Source organism: Ahaetulla prasina, chromosome 1, assembly GCF_028640845.1.
Source record: "Ahaetulla prasina isolate Xishuangbanna chromosome 1, ASM2864084v1, whole genome shotgun sequence".
NCBI classification, from domain to species: Eukaryota; Metazoa; Chordata; class Lepidosauria; order Squamata; family Colubridae; genus Ahaetulla; species Ahaetulla prasina.
Window position 1 is genome coordinate 282,914,026 of NC_080539.1, and position 16,492 is coordinate 282,930,517.

The 16,492-nt window shown below is 39.2% G+C and overlaps 1 protein-coding gene across 1 annotated transcript in view; it reads right to left on the minus strand.

Moving 5' to 3' along the window:
- The window catches only part of PRMT3 (protein arginine methyltransferase 3), a 93,188-nt gene that overhangs the window by 32,119 nt on the left and 44,577 nt on the right, over positions 1 to 16,492 (minus strand). Inside the window, exon 11 of the mRNA XM_058161233.1 lies at positions 12,541 to 12,619. Coding sequence (XP_058017216.1) covers positions 12,541 to 12,619 — 79 coding nt within the window. The remainder of the gene's footprint in view (positions 1 to 12,540; positions 12,620 to 16,492) is intronic.

Consider the following 16,492-nt stretch of genomic DNA (forward strand, 5'->3'; position numbering starts at 1 on the left):
CTCCCCCAAAAAACACTGGGTCAGAATGCAGTATGAAACTGCCTAGATGTGTGCTTGGAGTGCACTATCCCAGGCACAAAATCTTGTGTAGAGGTGGTTGTTTTGTAGTATGAAATTTCTAATCTTACGCAGGGGTCTTTGGTGCTCTTTGAGCTTGGTTGTTTTCTTGAATACATTTCATTACCCAAATTCAGAGAGCCCCACGGTCGCCTCATTTCAGCCCCAAGCAATAAATATTTTCCTTTATTTATTAATCCTATGCAAACTGTGCAACACTTAGTGGGCCTTAAAAACAGAAGGAAGAAATAAATAATGAAGCAAGTAGAGTGAGGGCAAGCTTAACAAAAAAGCTATAGTTAACTGCTGAGCTGCAAAAAATCTGGATGATCACTAGATGGCAGCAGAGATGCAGATACACCATTATGCCACTTAATGTCAGTGCAGAATTTTTCCAAATTTTACAGAGAGGTCATTTATTTGACAATTTGCAAGATTTGAAACAAATCTTGAACACATCCGGTTTAGTTTTGTCTAGTGGTTAAAGGCATCAGGCTAGAAAGCAGGAGGCTGCGAGTTCAAATTCTACCTTAGCCATAAAAGCCAGCTGGTGACTTTGAGCCAGTCATTCTCTCTCAGCCCAACCCACCTTACAGGGCTGTTGTTGTGGGGAAAATAAGAGGAGGAAAGTGTGTTGGATATGTTTGCCACCTTGAGTTATTTGTAAAAATAATACAGGCAAGATACAAATAAATGAATACAAAATATATAAATAAATGAAAATAGGAGTTAAATCCTTCATCTTTCTGTAGACAGGTAGGTCCTACAGTGACAAATGCATATTTACAAGGTTGCCTTTGTAAGGCGCTCTGAAGTGCATCTTCTAATATTACTGTACATCTAGATCTGTTGTTTGACCAACTGATTTTTAAATGGCTGATGATGTTAGAAATGACAAGGAAAGCGGATCCTGGGGGAGGTTTTTTGCTTATTCTATCTTAACCGTATAGCCCAATTCTGTTTCACTGTAATTTCATTTTTTTAAAAAATTGATCGTAGAAAAGATCCAGTTCAATGGAAGGTATTTTCCTTAATCTTCTAAAAAGAGAGGAAAGGGTTTTGACATATTCCGAACTTGTCACTTCACTGATAAGCCGGATTCAGTCCTTAAGTCTTGCTATTTATAAAAATAAGGAAAAAGGAAAGGCAAAGAAAAATAAGACCCCTTTAATTCTGGATTATTTCATCGTGTTGTTTTTTTTACCCAATTGAATTATTTCTCAACATAGGTGATACGAAACTGCTGATCGGACATAGCAGGGCAGCGCACTCTTGCACTGGTGTGGATTTGTCATCTGTGTCCTTCTCGATTCACTGCCTCCAAATCATTTGTCATTAGTAACAGCTCACGCTGAGAACAAAGTAAGATGGGAAATCTTTTGATCCCTCAGCAATGTGGTAAAAAGGTAATACCGAAGGAACCGCAAAGCCGAAGCATAGTTGGAAGCAAATATCCTTTAAAGGTGGGAAGGCAACTGCAATCAATCACTCTTTCATGTAGTACTTTTGCTTCGGAGAAATTTTTTTTTTTTTTTTGCAAGCCACAGCTTAATGCAGGGGTCTCCAACCTTGGCAACTTTAAGCCTGGCGGACTTCAACTCCCAGAATTCCCCACACAGCTTTGCTGCTATGTTAATACAGTCATAATAAATTGTCAGCTGGCTATAATAACAGCAGTATGCTGTTTTCAGTAAGAAAAGAAAAATACAGGAGGAAAGAAAAAAAAACACAACGCAGAAGGTAATTTCCTTTCTTGCTTTTTTCTTTTTTTAAAAAAAGTTGCTTAAGGCCAATGTGCAAGAAGAAATAATACATTACTTTTCCTGAAAAAATAAAAAGACATCAAAGCAATTGCTTAAGAAGGAAAACTATCCAGGATAGTACTTTTGAATGGTTTGCCAATGAGCTTCTGGGGCAAATCAAAGGGTTGGTTGTTACCCGTTAAGTCCCTCAGGGCACAGGGTTTGTTATCTAAGGCGGCGGTCCTCAACCTTTCCGGCTTGGCCCCCTGGCGGGGATGGGAGGGAAGAGGGGATGGTTCTGTGAGAGTGGCACGTCGCTCGCGCAAATGGAGCTTTGCGCATAAGCGTCTGCTGTCTGCGCAAGTGGAGCTACGTGTGCGCTCGCCCACCTCTTGCGCAGCCCAGTTCCAGACAGGCCACAACCTGGTCATGGCCCGCGGCCTGGGGACCCCTGATCTGAGTGATTATCTATCTCCAATTGTTTCTGCCTGCCCAGTACATTGGGCAGCGGTTACCTCTGTCATGGAACTGAGGAAGCATAACTTCTCTGTTGTTCTACCTACCCTCTGGAACACAGATTCAACCAGCACTTACTCTTCTAGGGTTCCAAACAGCTCTTAAGACCTGACTCTCTTTTCAGACCTGGGCTTAAGTGTGTTTATGAAGCCCTATTGTGTTTTGGCTGTTTTTAGTCCAGGCTGTCCATTTTGCTTGATGTTTTTGAAATTGTTTGGCGTATTTGGATCTTGTAAATGTCCAGAGTCTACTGAAATGGACAGCCATAAGAAATCCAATAAATACATAAAAAATAAAAAATGTCAGGTACAATGCCACCCGGGCATTTTTATTACACTTGGAACTAAAAGCATTACAGGATGGATAATATATCTTTCTGCCACTGCCTTTAAAATCTACATTAGTGATCTAATATAACACTTTTCTATTCAACCACTGATCTTAACTTACTCCCTTACTGTTTTTGGTTCTAAAACAGACTGGGACTACAGCAGGCTTAAGTTCTTAGTATTTGTAGTGTAGTGTAGAGGCATCACTTCAGCTTTTTTTTAATACACTTTTTACTAAGAAGCTTATTAAGGTCAGAAGCATTAGCAGCTTCATTGTCTTAGCTTCACTTGACAAGCAAATTAACATTGCATTCCACTGAGAACACTGTGCTCCTCCAAAGCCTTAGCTGATAAACAGTTTAAACTGCAAGGTGAAAGCTTTTATTTTTTCTGTATTCAGCCTAGCAGCTCTAAGAACATACACTTACCAATTACAATGGGAGCTTTTAAGTTGTAGTTTATCCTAAACTGCCTTGAGTTTTATGGTTGGGAGGTATACAAATTGGTGTAATAAATAATAAATAAGATACACAATTTAGGCATAGACAAACGCACAACTTAACACTGTTGACAGTGAACAGCTTAGAGTGGCAGGTAACATTTTCTTAAAGTAAGGGTTCAGTGGCTCATATTGCAAATATCTCTTCTAAGACAGGCAATTCAGTGAAATTTTCAAGACAGAAATGCCTACTCTGAAGATGATTTGAGACTCATATTATATACATCCTATTGATCTATATTAAATTGCTGCGGTGAACTGTAATTCAGATGGCCGTTTAAAATGTCTATTATGCCACTCAATTTTAAATGAAATCTGAATAATCCAAGAGTAGCACAGCTTTAACTTCTCAATTAAAATCAGACCATCTACTTTCTAGAAAGATTGAAATATAAATCATCTTTGCCTCCTGGAAAGCATTTAGCATAATAAAGAAAGTAGGACAATTGTTCCAAAGCAGTTGGCAAAAGTTCACCCGTTACAAACGCCTAAATCCCTGCTAAATGAACTGTGCAGTTACGCTATTGGCACTAAAAGGTGCAAGGGAAGTTGATAAATATCTTATCAAATCATACAGATTTGGCGGTTAATTAATTTTAAGAACTCCATCCTGAAAGCAATGTCATTCTTGCAGAAACTGCACCATATTTTCTATTTCAAAATTATCTATTAAGTTATTGTTCTTCTCACTCTGAAGGTACCTCTGTTGACATCTTGGGGCCAAGGGAAGAAATTTCATAAGAAGGAAAAGAAAAAAGAAAAAGAAAAGCCAAGTCCCTACATATGTTTGATCAAGCTATCACATGTATCACAAAAGTACATAGTTCCATGGAATACGACAGTTTTCACTATATCAAAAAATATTCATTGTAAACTTTCTTCTTTCTATCTAGTGCAATGGTTATTGGACTTACAGCCTAACTCTTTAGAAAGTCCACTCTAGAAATAATATAGAATATTTTGAAGTCACAGGTTCTGATGCTTACTACTGTACACAATGCAAGAATATACCATATGGGCATTGAAATGGGGAAATCCATTTGATCTTTGAATCCTACCAGCTAACTGATTTATACATAAAAATATAAAAAACTATAAATAAGACTTCGATTAACTTTCTAAACCAGAAACAACATGAATTACATATGTTTAAAAGCAAAACCATTCTCTTTGAAATCCTGTCAAATTATCTAAACAATCAACAAAACTACTATTAATGTTATTTTCTATCGGGAATGAGAAACAAGCAGAGATAATGAAGTCCTTTCATTTATTTTAAATTAATAACTCCCCAATTATATTCTAGCCCTATCTGCACATCCATGACCCTATATCTTTCCCGAAAGCTTTAAAAGTATAGCTTTTCAGTGATCCCTGGGACAAAACAATTTGTGACTCCACATCATATATCCATCAATACTGGATATATTAATCCTTGGATATTTAGGTCCACCATGAATAGCTTAATATCCTTGTTCTGTTTAAATAATTGGAGTTGCATAGCTTATAAATTCAAATAAATAAATAAAAATATTATTTGGATCTTAAGTTTTATTTTAATACATTATGAATACAATATTCATAATATTTAATACAATATCTGTCCGATAAAAATTGCTCGGATACGAGACGGTCTGGATGCTGATTGGGTAGGTTCGAGTGGGATGACGGAGGTAGTTCTTGAGAATATTATCTGGGGAGAGTTTGATGCTGTGACTCCCGAGGACATGGACAGGATACTGAGGAGGCTGAATGCGACCACATGTTTATTGGACCCATGTCCCTCCTGGTTGGTACTGGCCACACAGGAGGTGACACGAGGCTGGCTCCTGGGAATTATCAACGCCTCTTTGGCAGAGGGTGTCTTTCCTACCGCCTTGAAAGAGGCGGTGGTGAGGCCCCTCCTTAAGAAGCCCTCCCTGGACCTGGCTATTTTGGCAAATTACCGTCCTGTCTCCAACCTTCGCTTTCTGGCGAAGGTTGTTGAGACTGTGGTGGTATGTCAGCTTCCTCGGTACCTGGATGAAACTGTCTATCTAGACCCGTTCCAGTCCGGCTTCAGACCTGGGTACAGCTCGGAGACGACTTTGGTTGCGTTGGTTTATGATCTCTGGAGGTCTCGGGACAGGGCTTGTTCCTATGTCCTGGTCCTGTTAGATCTCTCAGCGGCTTTTGATACCATCGACCATGGTATCCTGCTGCGTCGGCTGGGGGGTTTAGGAGTGGGAGGCACCATTTTTCGGTGGTTCTCCTCCTATCTCTCCGACCGATCGCAGACGGGGTTGGCAGGGGGGGGGCAGAGATCGGCCTCAAGGCACCTCATATGTGGGGTGCCGCAGGGGTCGGTTCTCTCGCCTCTCCTGTTCAACATCTATATGAAGCCACTGGATGAGATTATCCGTGGTTTTGGGGTGAAATACCATCTGTACGCTGATGACACTCAGCTATACATTTCCACCTCTAACCACCCCAACGAAGCCGTCGAAGTGATGTCCCAGTGTCTGGAGGCCGTGCGGGTCTGGATAGGGAAGAACAGGCTTCAGCTCAACCTGTCCAAGACAGAGTGGCTGTGGATGCCAGCCTCCCGGTACAGCCAGCTTGTCCCATCGCTGACTGTTGGGGGTGAATCATTGGCCCCCCGGGGGAGGGTTCGCAACTTAGTGTCAGGCCTGGAAACCATATTAGACTTTAGGGTTCCAGACGCTGCCACATTTTTCCCCTGAGGGGAGGAAGGGGGGCTGAGGGGTATGGTAACATTCTTCAAGCGGTCAAGGTCGGATGGTGTTCACATCTGCAGGAAGAGTGGCAAGAAGATATTCAAATGAACTGGGAGAATGTGGGACCATGTGATCATCAAAGAGGTCAGGGGGGTGGGACTCTTGGGGTTTGTATAACTGGGAAAAGAATCCGGAAATTCAGTTTTGGAATTTCACTCATCGTGTGCCAGTTTCCTCATGCTAGTAAAGAACTCTGGAAAACAATGGCTTCTGAGTTTTTTTTATGCAGAAGAGGTTTTTCTGGAACCGTGCGGGTCTGGATGGGGAAGAACAGGCTTCAGCTCAACCCGTCCAAGACAGAGTGGCTGTGGATGCCAGCCTCCCGGTACAGCCAGCTTGTCCCATCGCTGACTGTTGGGGGTGAATCATTGGCCCCCCGGGGGAGGGTTCGCAACTTAGGCGTTCTCCTGGACGATCGGCTGTCTTTTGAAAAACATGTGACGGCTGTCGCCAGGGGAGCTTTTTATCAGGTTCGCCTCATACGCCAGTTACGTTCCTTCCTTGACCAGGACTCCCTATGCACGGTCACTCATGCCCTTGTCACTTCCCGCCTGGACTACTGCAATGCTCTCTACATGGGGCTCCCCTTGAAGAGCACCAGGAGACTCCAGCTGGTCCAGAACGCGGCTGCGCGGGTAATAGAGCGAGCATTGCGATGCTTCCATGTAACACCTCTCCTGCGCAGTCTGCACTGGTTGCCAGTGGTCTTCCGGGTGCAATTCAAGGTGTTGGTTGTCACCTTTAAAGCGCTCCATGGCACAGGACCGGGTTACTTACGGGACCACCTACTGCTACCAACAGTCTCCCATTGACCTGTGTGCTCCCATAGGGAGGTCCTCCTCAGGGTGCCATCAGTTAAACAATGTCGACTGGCAACCCCCGGGGGAGGGCCCCTGCCCTTTGGAATGAGTTGCCTCCGGGGTTGCGCCAACTCCCCGACCTCTGAATGTTCAAACGCGAGCTCAAGACTCTGTTATTTCATCGGGCGGGGCTAGCCTAACGAAATTTTAAATTGGGGTTTTATAATGGTTTTATACTAATTTTTTAATTTGATTTGGCCAAATTTTTAGAATCGGTTTTTTAATAAGCTTTTAATGTTTGTTTATGTTTATGTTTTTTATCTTTGGCTGTAAACCGCCCTGAGTCCTTCGGGAGAAGGGCGGTATAAAAATCCAATAAATAAATAAATAAAATAAATAAATGAAGCATCTAGAACAGTGGTGGCACAGTGGTTAGAATGTAGTACTGCAGGCTAACTCATTGCCCACTCCAGGAGTTCGATTCTGAGCAGTTCAAGGTTGACTTAACCTTCCAAGGTTATTAAAATGAGGACACAGATTGTTGGGGGCAATATGTTGACTCTGTAAACCACTTAGAGAGGGCTGTAAAGCACTGTGAAGAATTATATAAGTCTAAGTGCTATGGTTATCCAGAGTCACCTTAGTTTATAAATTGATTAAAGTACATAAATTGAAGCAGCTTATACATTGATTAAAGAAGTACATAAGTACCTTACTGTAATCTAAATACAGTAGCTTTTCTCTGCATTTAGACTCAGATGTAGGAAATGACCCGGCTGAGCCCATGGGTGGGTTGAACGCACCATCAGTTTGGAGTCACTTTGTCCCCATTAGAGACCTAAGTTCAGCTCTCCTTGAAGTCCACTGACTCTTATCTGGTGCCAATTTTCCTTGACTGTTAGTAGATTAGATTCTTGTTTATAGGTTACATGGAACCTATGTAGGTTCCTATGTAGGTTGTAGTGCTTTTGAACTCTATCCTGACTCTTGATTTCTTGCGTCTGACATTAGCCATTCAACTTAATCTGCTAATATACACTGAATAAATGAAACAAACTTAAAAGAGAAGATCTGATAGTCAGCATGGCTTCTTTGGATATAGGGGCAAAAATATTCTCCTCTTCTCAAAAAAAAGATAAAATTTCTCTTATAAATTACTATATATTTGTTCACTTGAAAATCCATAGTATTAGTAGAGTGATACAGCAAGATTCATGCAACTGCAGTCCCTTAAGATATGCTATGACATTTCTTCACATCTATCAGTTCTTTCCTTTCTATATTTTACTTTCTTTTCACTGCTTATGAAGCACAGAGGGTACAAAAAAGTCACAGATGTCAACTGACACTACATTGTGATGCCAGATGTGGCTCTGTACTTGCCTAATCTGGTTTTAGATAAAACAGAAGTTCCCAACCTTTCATTTTTTTGATTACTACAATTTTTTTCTTCAAAGGGTAAGAAGAACCATCACATCACTCTGGGGACTGTCTGCAAACACATAGAATATGTCATTTTCTCCCTTACTGTGAAAGAGAAACTGGTTTAACTTTACTACAACTGAAGTAGAAATAAGAAAAACAGTTGAAATAAGTTGTTTGTAGACTTTGTAAGAGTTTGTAAGACTGTATTATTTCATCCATAAAAAACAAGAAGCAAAAATAAAAAAATAAAAACAACAACAATAACTTGATTTACTGAAACTCAGCTTGTGATATTTTCCTCTTAAGCAGGTCAAACGTCAGTTTTCAATCTTCTAATAATAATTTTAAAAGAGAAAAATATTAGTTAGAAACATTTTTTCAGCAAAACAACATATGCATCAATATAATACAATGTTAAATAAACTTGGAAATTATTTTGATAAAATGCAACGAATGCCATACCAATTTGGCTCTCTAATGCTAGATACGGGGCCAACTCTTTCATGGTGCTTTAAATACTGCAGTTTGTCTCAAAAATAGCCTATATTTTCCCTTGGTTAAGCACTATTCTTAATTAAGTCATCCAGCTGTGCACGCAGTTAGTAAGTGCTTCAGCAAACACTGAAAACTCAATACTTCCTATTCTATTTCAAAGAGCCAAAATTAGATGTTCCTCAATCTAAACACTGTAAATGAGAAGGAGGAGTAAAAATGCACTGGGGATAAATTTTGAAGCCGTACATGCACAGAATGGTAAGCCAGAATTCTAGTAGCAATTAGCCTACTGTAAATTATTTTTAATTAAATTTATAAACCACCACATCTCAACAATTCTTGATGCTTTACAAAATTAAAATATACTTACATCAGAATCTAAACTACAAATAATTGACCTCCAAAACCCACTGGAACAATTATATTTGGATCTGGAAAGTTATTGCAGATAGAGACAATTTCACCTCCAGAAAGAGTAGGTTCCAAAGAATCACCACCACTATCACTGAAAACTATTGCTTCCTGGCCTTAGCCCCACTCATCTCTTATGACAAGCATTCCAAACATGCAACCATGGTCCCAGATGGTAGTCCTGAAGATAACTAGATGCCAAGTCATAAAGAGTTTATAGGTTAAAACCAGAAGTTGAATTGGACCAAGAAACCCAGTGAAAACCAATGCTGGGCCTGCAATATTCATAATTCTATAATCCTGACAAAATCTGCCAGATAGCACAGAGGTCATAGCAATTTGAAGCAATTGCAGTTTTCGAGTAGTCTTGAAAGGCAGTCCCACTGCATTGCAGCAGCCCAAATGAGTAGTGATGGGGACATGAATCAATGCAGCAAGGCCATGCTACAAGTGTGGCTTGTAGTGTAGTGTGTAGTGTGGCTGAAGCTGGCCAAAAATCCTTCTGGCCATTCTCTCATCTGCCCATTGAGCAATAGCCATGACTTTAGAATTGAAGAACTTCTTAGATGGGAAGCAGAATGTTTTCAAACACAAAACCAAGAAAGTCCAGTTGCCTTTTGGAAAAAGCATTTTTGGGGCAACCATGACCTGGATGATTAAGACTCTCCATAGACCGGGAGTTTAGAAGAATTTTTTTCTCACAGACCTATTCCCTCAGAAGTAGTGCTTCCACCTCAGAAAGTACCACCAGAAAGGTAGAAAATCGTGATTATTTTAAATACCATAACATTATATTTTGATTTTCAGTGTGTGGCATGCAAACACAAGCTCACAATTCCAGATTTAAAATAAAACAGAATACAGGTATGATTTTATTTATTTATTTATTTATTAGATTTATAAACCGCCCTTCTCCCGAAGGACTCAGGGCGGTATACAGCCAGAATAAAAAAAAGCAATATACAGTTAAAATACAGTTAAAAAACTTATTATACAATGTGGCCGAATTTAAAATAATTAAGAATCTAAAAAACCCCAATTAAAACCAAAGAGAAATTTAGAAGTTAAAACTAAACAATTTAAGAAAGCCCCGCACGAACAAACAGATATGTTTTCAGTTCGTGGCGAAAAGTCCGAAGGTCAGGTATTTGGCGTAAACCAGGGGGGAGTTCGTTCCAAAGAGTGGGGGGCCCCACAGAGAAGGATCTTCCTCTGGGGGCCGTCAGCTGGCATTGTCTGGCGGACGGCACCCTGAGAAGGCCCTCTCTGTGCGAGCGTACGGGTCGGTGGGAGGCATGAGGTAACAGAAGGCGGTCCCGTAAGTACCCAGGTCCCAAGCCATGGAGCGCTTTAAAGGTGGTTGCCAAAACCTTGAAATGCACCCGAAAGGCAACAGGAAGCCAGTGCAGTCTGCGCAGGAGAGGTGTCACATGATTTCCCCGCTCCAGACGTTGTGGAGGTTTTTAAAAGAGATTGGGCAACTATTTGAAATGTTATAGGGTTTCCTGCTTGAGCAGGGGATTGGACTAGAAAATGTCCAAGATCCCTTCCAACTCTGTTATTATGTGGCTCCCTTAAACATACTTCTCTTAAACAGATACTCCCCTTAAACAGGTTCAACTCTGATTTTTTCAACTTGGTAGCCCTCTGCTTCACTGAAACCTGGCTTGCATATCCCAGGATTTAAGATACAGAGGGCAGATAGAATTGCAGTAAAAAGAAGGGAGGGGGTCTCTGCTTTTATATTAACAATTGATGGTGTAAAAATGTAATGTAGTGTAAAATGTAGTGTAAAAACTACACTAAAGAACAACAAAGAATCTTCTTCCTTTGACAACTCAGAAGACTGCCCAAGAGCTGCTGGTACAGTTCTACAGAGAAATTATTGAGCCTATCATTTGTACCTGTATAATTGTTTAGTTTAGCACAGCAACCAAACAAGACAGACAAATTTCAACCGATAGTTAGGAGTGCAGAAAAAATAATTGCAACCATCTTGCCTTCCATTAAGGACCCAAATACTGCACAAACCATAAAGAGGGCTATGAAAATAACTACAGATCCCTCGCATCCTGGACATAAACTGTTTCAACTTCTTCCCTCAAGACAATGCTATAGGGCATTGCATGACAAAACAACTGGACACAAAGATTGTTTTTCCCCCATGCATCACTCTACTAAACAAATAATTCCCACAACACTGTCTTATGCCCTAGGATATCAAACTATGTAGTAGGGCTGTATTACCATTTTTTCTTTTATCCATCTTTCCTATTACCTATTCCTTTAGCATCTTATGACTATCACTTTGTGTTTGTACCTTATGATTTATGCTGATGGTTTTTATTTAATATTTTAGGATTATTACTGAGGGTTGCATTTTATGATTCATGGTGACTGTATTGATTATGATCATGATGATTTATTATTTGTTGATTGTATGTACACTGACAGCTTGTGCACCAGACAAATTTGTTGTGTGTCCAATCAGACTTGGCTAATAAAGAATTCTGTTCCATTCTTGAAACTCCACATGAAAACTGGGTTTTATTTAAATGTAAAACATAATACATAAACAAGCTTTGATAAACTGTTTCTATATTAGACACTAGAACCTCTGTTTTCAAGTAGTTCCCCACTTCTTTCTTAAACTTCATATCTAGATTAGATTGTTAGTTCTGCTCTTCCTGTAACATTTTTACATACAGCAAAATTTGTAGCCACCTTAAAGAATTCCACTGGGTGGTATTCAAATATTTTTGTCCACCAACATGGGATGAATCAATAGGATAGATTTGCCCTTCTCTCAAGGACCATGCTCAATCTGTTCTGAATATTGGGGTGGGAGTAGGAGGAGGACATTGTAGATCAGGGGTGTCAAAACCAATTGCATTGAGGGCCATATTGTGACGTATTGGGATTATTTTTGCGTTTATGGAGTCGGGGTGGATGTGGCCTGCATAGGCCATATCCGGCCCGCGGGCCACGTGTTTGACACCCTTGTTGTAGATGATGAAAATATAAAACTCTGCTATCACAAGCAAACACACATACACACACACACACAAAAACATCCCTGTATTTACATACCTACATATATTGTTGTGACAAAATAAATAAATAAAATAAATAAATAAATAAAATAAATCCTTTTTAGCAATCTGTAAAGCAACATTTAGAAATACTCCTATAGCAACTTTCTACCTTTTACTACATTATCACCAAATCAGTTACCATTAAAAAGTTCCATAAAATTCTTCAAGGACTGAATATCAATTATTTTTAAAAAGACAAAGCATTCCTGAAAATAGTATTTCATTTAAGATCCAAATATTCTGTTACTGCTTCTGCATTATCCATACTATGAAATGATTATCTTGGAGCTACTCTTAATGAAAACATCATTCATTTCAGAAAATAAAATTCTTGGTCATGCATAGCAGAATCTAGTTTTCTCCCTAGCGGAACTATTTATTTAATCAGACTAACCTGAGCCTCCTTTGGCCAGATATTTGTCCCTTGCATAAATGACTGAATCCAGCATAGATTCGAAGAGGAGGAAATAGCCCTGCAAATTGAGAAAAAAGAAAATAAACAAATAAGATATAGGATAAAATTATATACTGGTTTTAGCAAGCTCTACAGTAGCATTTATAAACTTTGTCTTTGGAAATAAATATTTTGAAGAATAGTCCAGCAGCTCTTTTATTCGTTACTATTAGTACTGCCATTTACACTCTGGTATAGCAATGCCTTTCATTAAGCATTTCACAATTCTTGTACTACGAACCCAGAGAAAGAGGCCACAGATTTAACTTTAATTGATTGTTAGTATCAATATGTACGAAATGTGACTAATGAAATCACTGAAGAGCATCTCTCCTTTTGTACATAAATCCAGCATGGTGAAGGTCAACCACAAATGTCATACAAACCAACAAGACAACTGACACAGTTCCTGCCACAAAACCACCACAGAGACAGGAATGCTTAGGCTCAGGGGGCGGCAGTAGCTAAATGTCCCCCACTTAAAGATAGATTTAATAGAGAAGGGTGCAGGCCTCTTACCATGAAAAGGCTCCCACTGGAAATTATAGAGAAGCTCAACAGATTTTGCTGGTTTAGAGGTATGCATATAAAATGTAAAGAATAAACCCAAGACACGAGACTGACTATATATGGGATAAAAATAATAGAATAGAATAGAATAGAATTTTTTATTGGCCAAGTGTGATTGGACACACAAGGAATTTGTCTTGGTGCATATGCTCTCAGTGTACATAAAATAAAAGATACGTTCATCAAGGTACATCATTTACAACACAAAGGATGGTCAATATATCAATATAAATCATAAGGATTGCCTGCAACAAAGTTATAGTCATACAGTCATAAGTGGAAAGAGATTGGTGATGTGAACGATGAGAAGATTAATAGTAGTGCAGATTTAGTAAATAGTTTGACAGTGTTGAGGGAATTATTTGTTTAGCAGAGTGATGGCCTTCGAGAAAAAACTGTTCTTGTATCTTGTTGTTCTGGTGTGCAGTGCTCTATAGCGTTGTTTTGAGGGTAGGAGTTGAAACAGTTTATGTCCTTGATGTGAGGGATCTGTAAATATTTTCACGGCCCTCTTCTTGATTTGTGCAGTATACAGGTCCTCAATGGAAGGCTTTGTATTAAGAAGCATGGCTTCCTTGTAGGCCATGTACATGCTCTAGTATAGTTCCCAGACCACTCCCACTTCTTCAACATGGCTGAAAAAGAAGAAACTAGAAATTTGGCTTTTATTTTAGAATAACAGCAATTTAGTGTGTCTTAATCTACTGATAAACAAAAAGGGACATGTAGCTAATTTCAAAAACCGATACAGAGATATATGCAAGCAAATAAAAACTGGCTGCACCAATTACCACACCAAGCAAGAAGAAGACTTTCTGCGCACAAATTCCAATCGTGCTTTTTATAATTTTGTGAACAACAAACTTAATGACTCGAGATCCATCCCACCACTAAAAGAATCTAACGGCAAAGAAAATAATGATGAAACAGTTAAAGCAAACCTCTTTAACACATTCTTCGGCTCAGTCTTTGTTAACAGTAATGGCTCATACCCAACATTCCCACACTGCACCAACAACGACCTAACACATATAGATTTCACTGAAGAAAATGTTGAAAAAGCTCTTCGCAAACTGAAACCATCTCTATCTATAGGACCTGATGGACTATGTGCATACTTCTAAAAAAAGCTTTCCACTAATATAGCAGAACCCCTAAGCATAATCTTTGGAAAAGCCTTCACGACCAGTTCCCTTCCCAAACTTTGGTCACTAGCCACAGTCATCCCTGTCTTCAAAAAAGGAGACCCCAGCTTAGTTGAAAATTACAGACCAATCTCTCTATGCTGCGTCACCTGTAAAGTTATGGAATCTATCATCAACCAATCCATTATCCTCCACCTAGAAACAATCTACTCTCTAATAAACAATTTGGTTTCAGAAAATAAATATCATGTAACTTACAACTTCTTCACTGCAAAAACATATGGACTACAAATCTTGATCAAGGCAAAACAATAGATGCAATTTACATAGACTTCTGTAAAGCTTTTGACTCAGTGGTACATGACAAACGTCTCCTAAAACTAAAATCCTACGACATCTCAGGACCCCTCCACAATTGGATATCAGCGTTCCTGTCAAACAGACAACAAGTGGTCAAAATAGGCAGTGCCCTATCCAATCCTGTTCCGGTCAATAGCGGCGTTCCCCAAGGCAGCGTTCTTGGACCAACACTCTTCATATTATACATTAATGATCTCTGTGACCATATTAAAAGTAATTGTGTTCTTTTCGCTGACGATGTCAAACTATTTAACACTACCAACAATACAGCTACCCTTCAAAAAGACCTTGACTTTGTGTCAGAATGGTCAAAAACTTGGCAACTCCAAATCTCAACCAGCAAATGCTCTGTCTTACACATTGGAAAAAAGAATCTAAACACTAAATATAAACTCGATGGACATTACCTTACAGATGACCCCCATCCTGTCAAAGACCTTGGAGTTTTCATATCCAATGATCTAAGTGCCAAAGCCCACTGCAACATCGCAAAAAAGGCTTTAAGAGTTGTAAACCTAATCTTACGTAGCTTCTTCTCCAGAAACACTAAACTGCTAACAAGAGCTTATAAAACATTTGCTAGACCAATTCTTCAATACAGCTCGACTATCTGTAACCCATACCACATTTCAGACATCAATACAATTGAACGTGTCCAGAAATATTTTACAAGAAGAGTTTTCCACTCCTCTGAATACAACAAAATACCTTATGCCACCAGACTTGAAATCTTGGGTTTAGAAAACTTAGAACTCCGCCGCCTTCGACAGGACCTGTGTTTAACTCATAGAATCATCTATTGCAATGTCCTTCCTGTTGAAGACTACTTCAGCTTCAATCACAACAATACAAGAGCACACAATAGATTTAAACTTAATGTTAACCGCTTCAATCTTGATTGCAGAAAATATGACTAAAGTAACAGAGTTGTTAATGCTTGGAACACACTACCTTACTCTGTGGTCTCTTCTCAAAATCCCCAAAGCTTTAACCAAAAACTGTCTACTATTGACCTCACCCCATTCCTAAGAGGTCTGTAAGGGGCGTGCATAAGAGCACAAATGTCCCTACCGTTCCTGTCCTATTGTTTCCTTTCATTATATCCAATTAATATAGTTATTACATACTTATGCTTATATATATAGGCTTATATATTATATAGTTATTTTCATGCTTATGCTTATATATACTGCTGTGACAAAATAAATAAATAAATAAAACTACAAATCAAAAGTTCAAGTTTCATCACAATTTGCCTGGATTAAATTGGGTTAATGTACAAAGGAAATTAAAGTTTCTAAATCCCTTCTTAGCGATGTGCTGGAAAGCAAAGAGAGGATAGGACTGGGCTTCTCTCAAAAGGCTGAACACCAGGTCCTAATTCTACCTAACAGCCAATTATTATATTCTCAGAGTGCAAACCAATTGTGCATAGCTTGGGAAAGGTAGGTCTGAATCTCAACATATACAAAAGGCTTAGAAAATCTATTCTCAAAAAAAAAAAAAAAAAGAACACAGTGGCGAGATAGAGGCAATTTTTCTACTGATAAGAAGGCTCGACTTTATTTAGGACTGAGGGTTAAATAAGCAAGCTTAAGATAGCAATTTTATTTTGGAGAAAATAGCAGTCAGAACAGCTTGATCCAGAAAGTGCTTCTGATGGAAAGCTTTCATCAGTTTCCTACTGAACAGCTCTCTCTCTCTCTAGCTGCTGTTTGCACAAACAACAGCCCTAGGGACAAATGGCAAGCAGGTTTTTTATAGCAGGACATATGTATATTTGCATCCAACAGTACCTTCGTATCTCTATGGAGCAT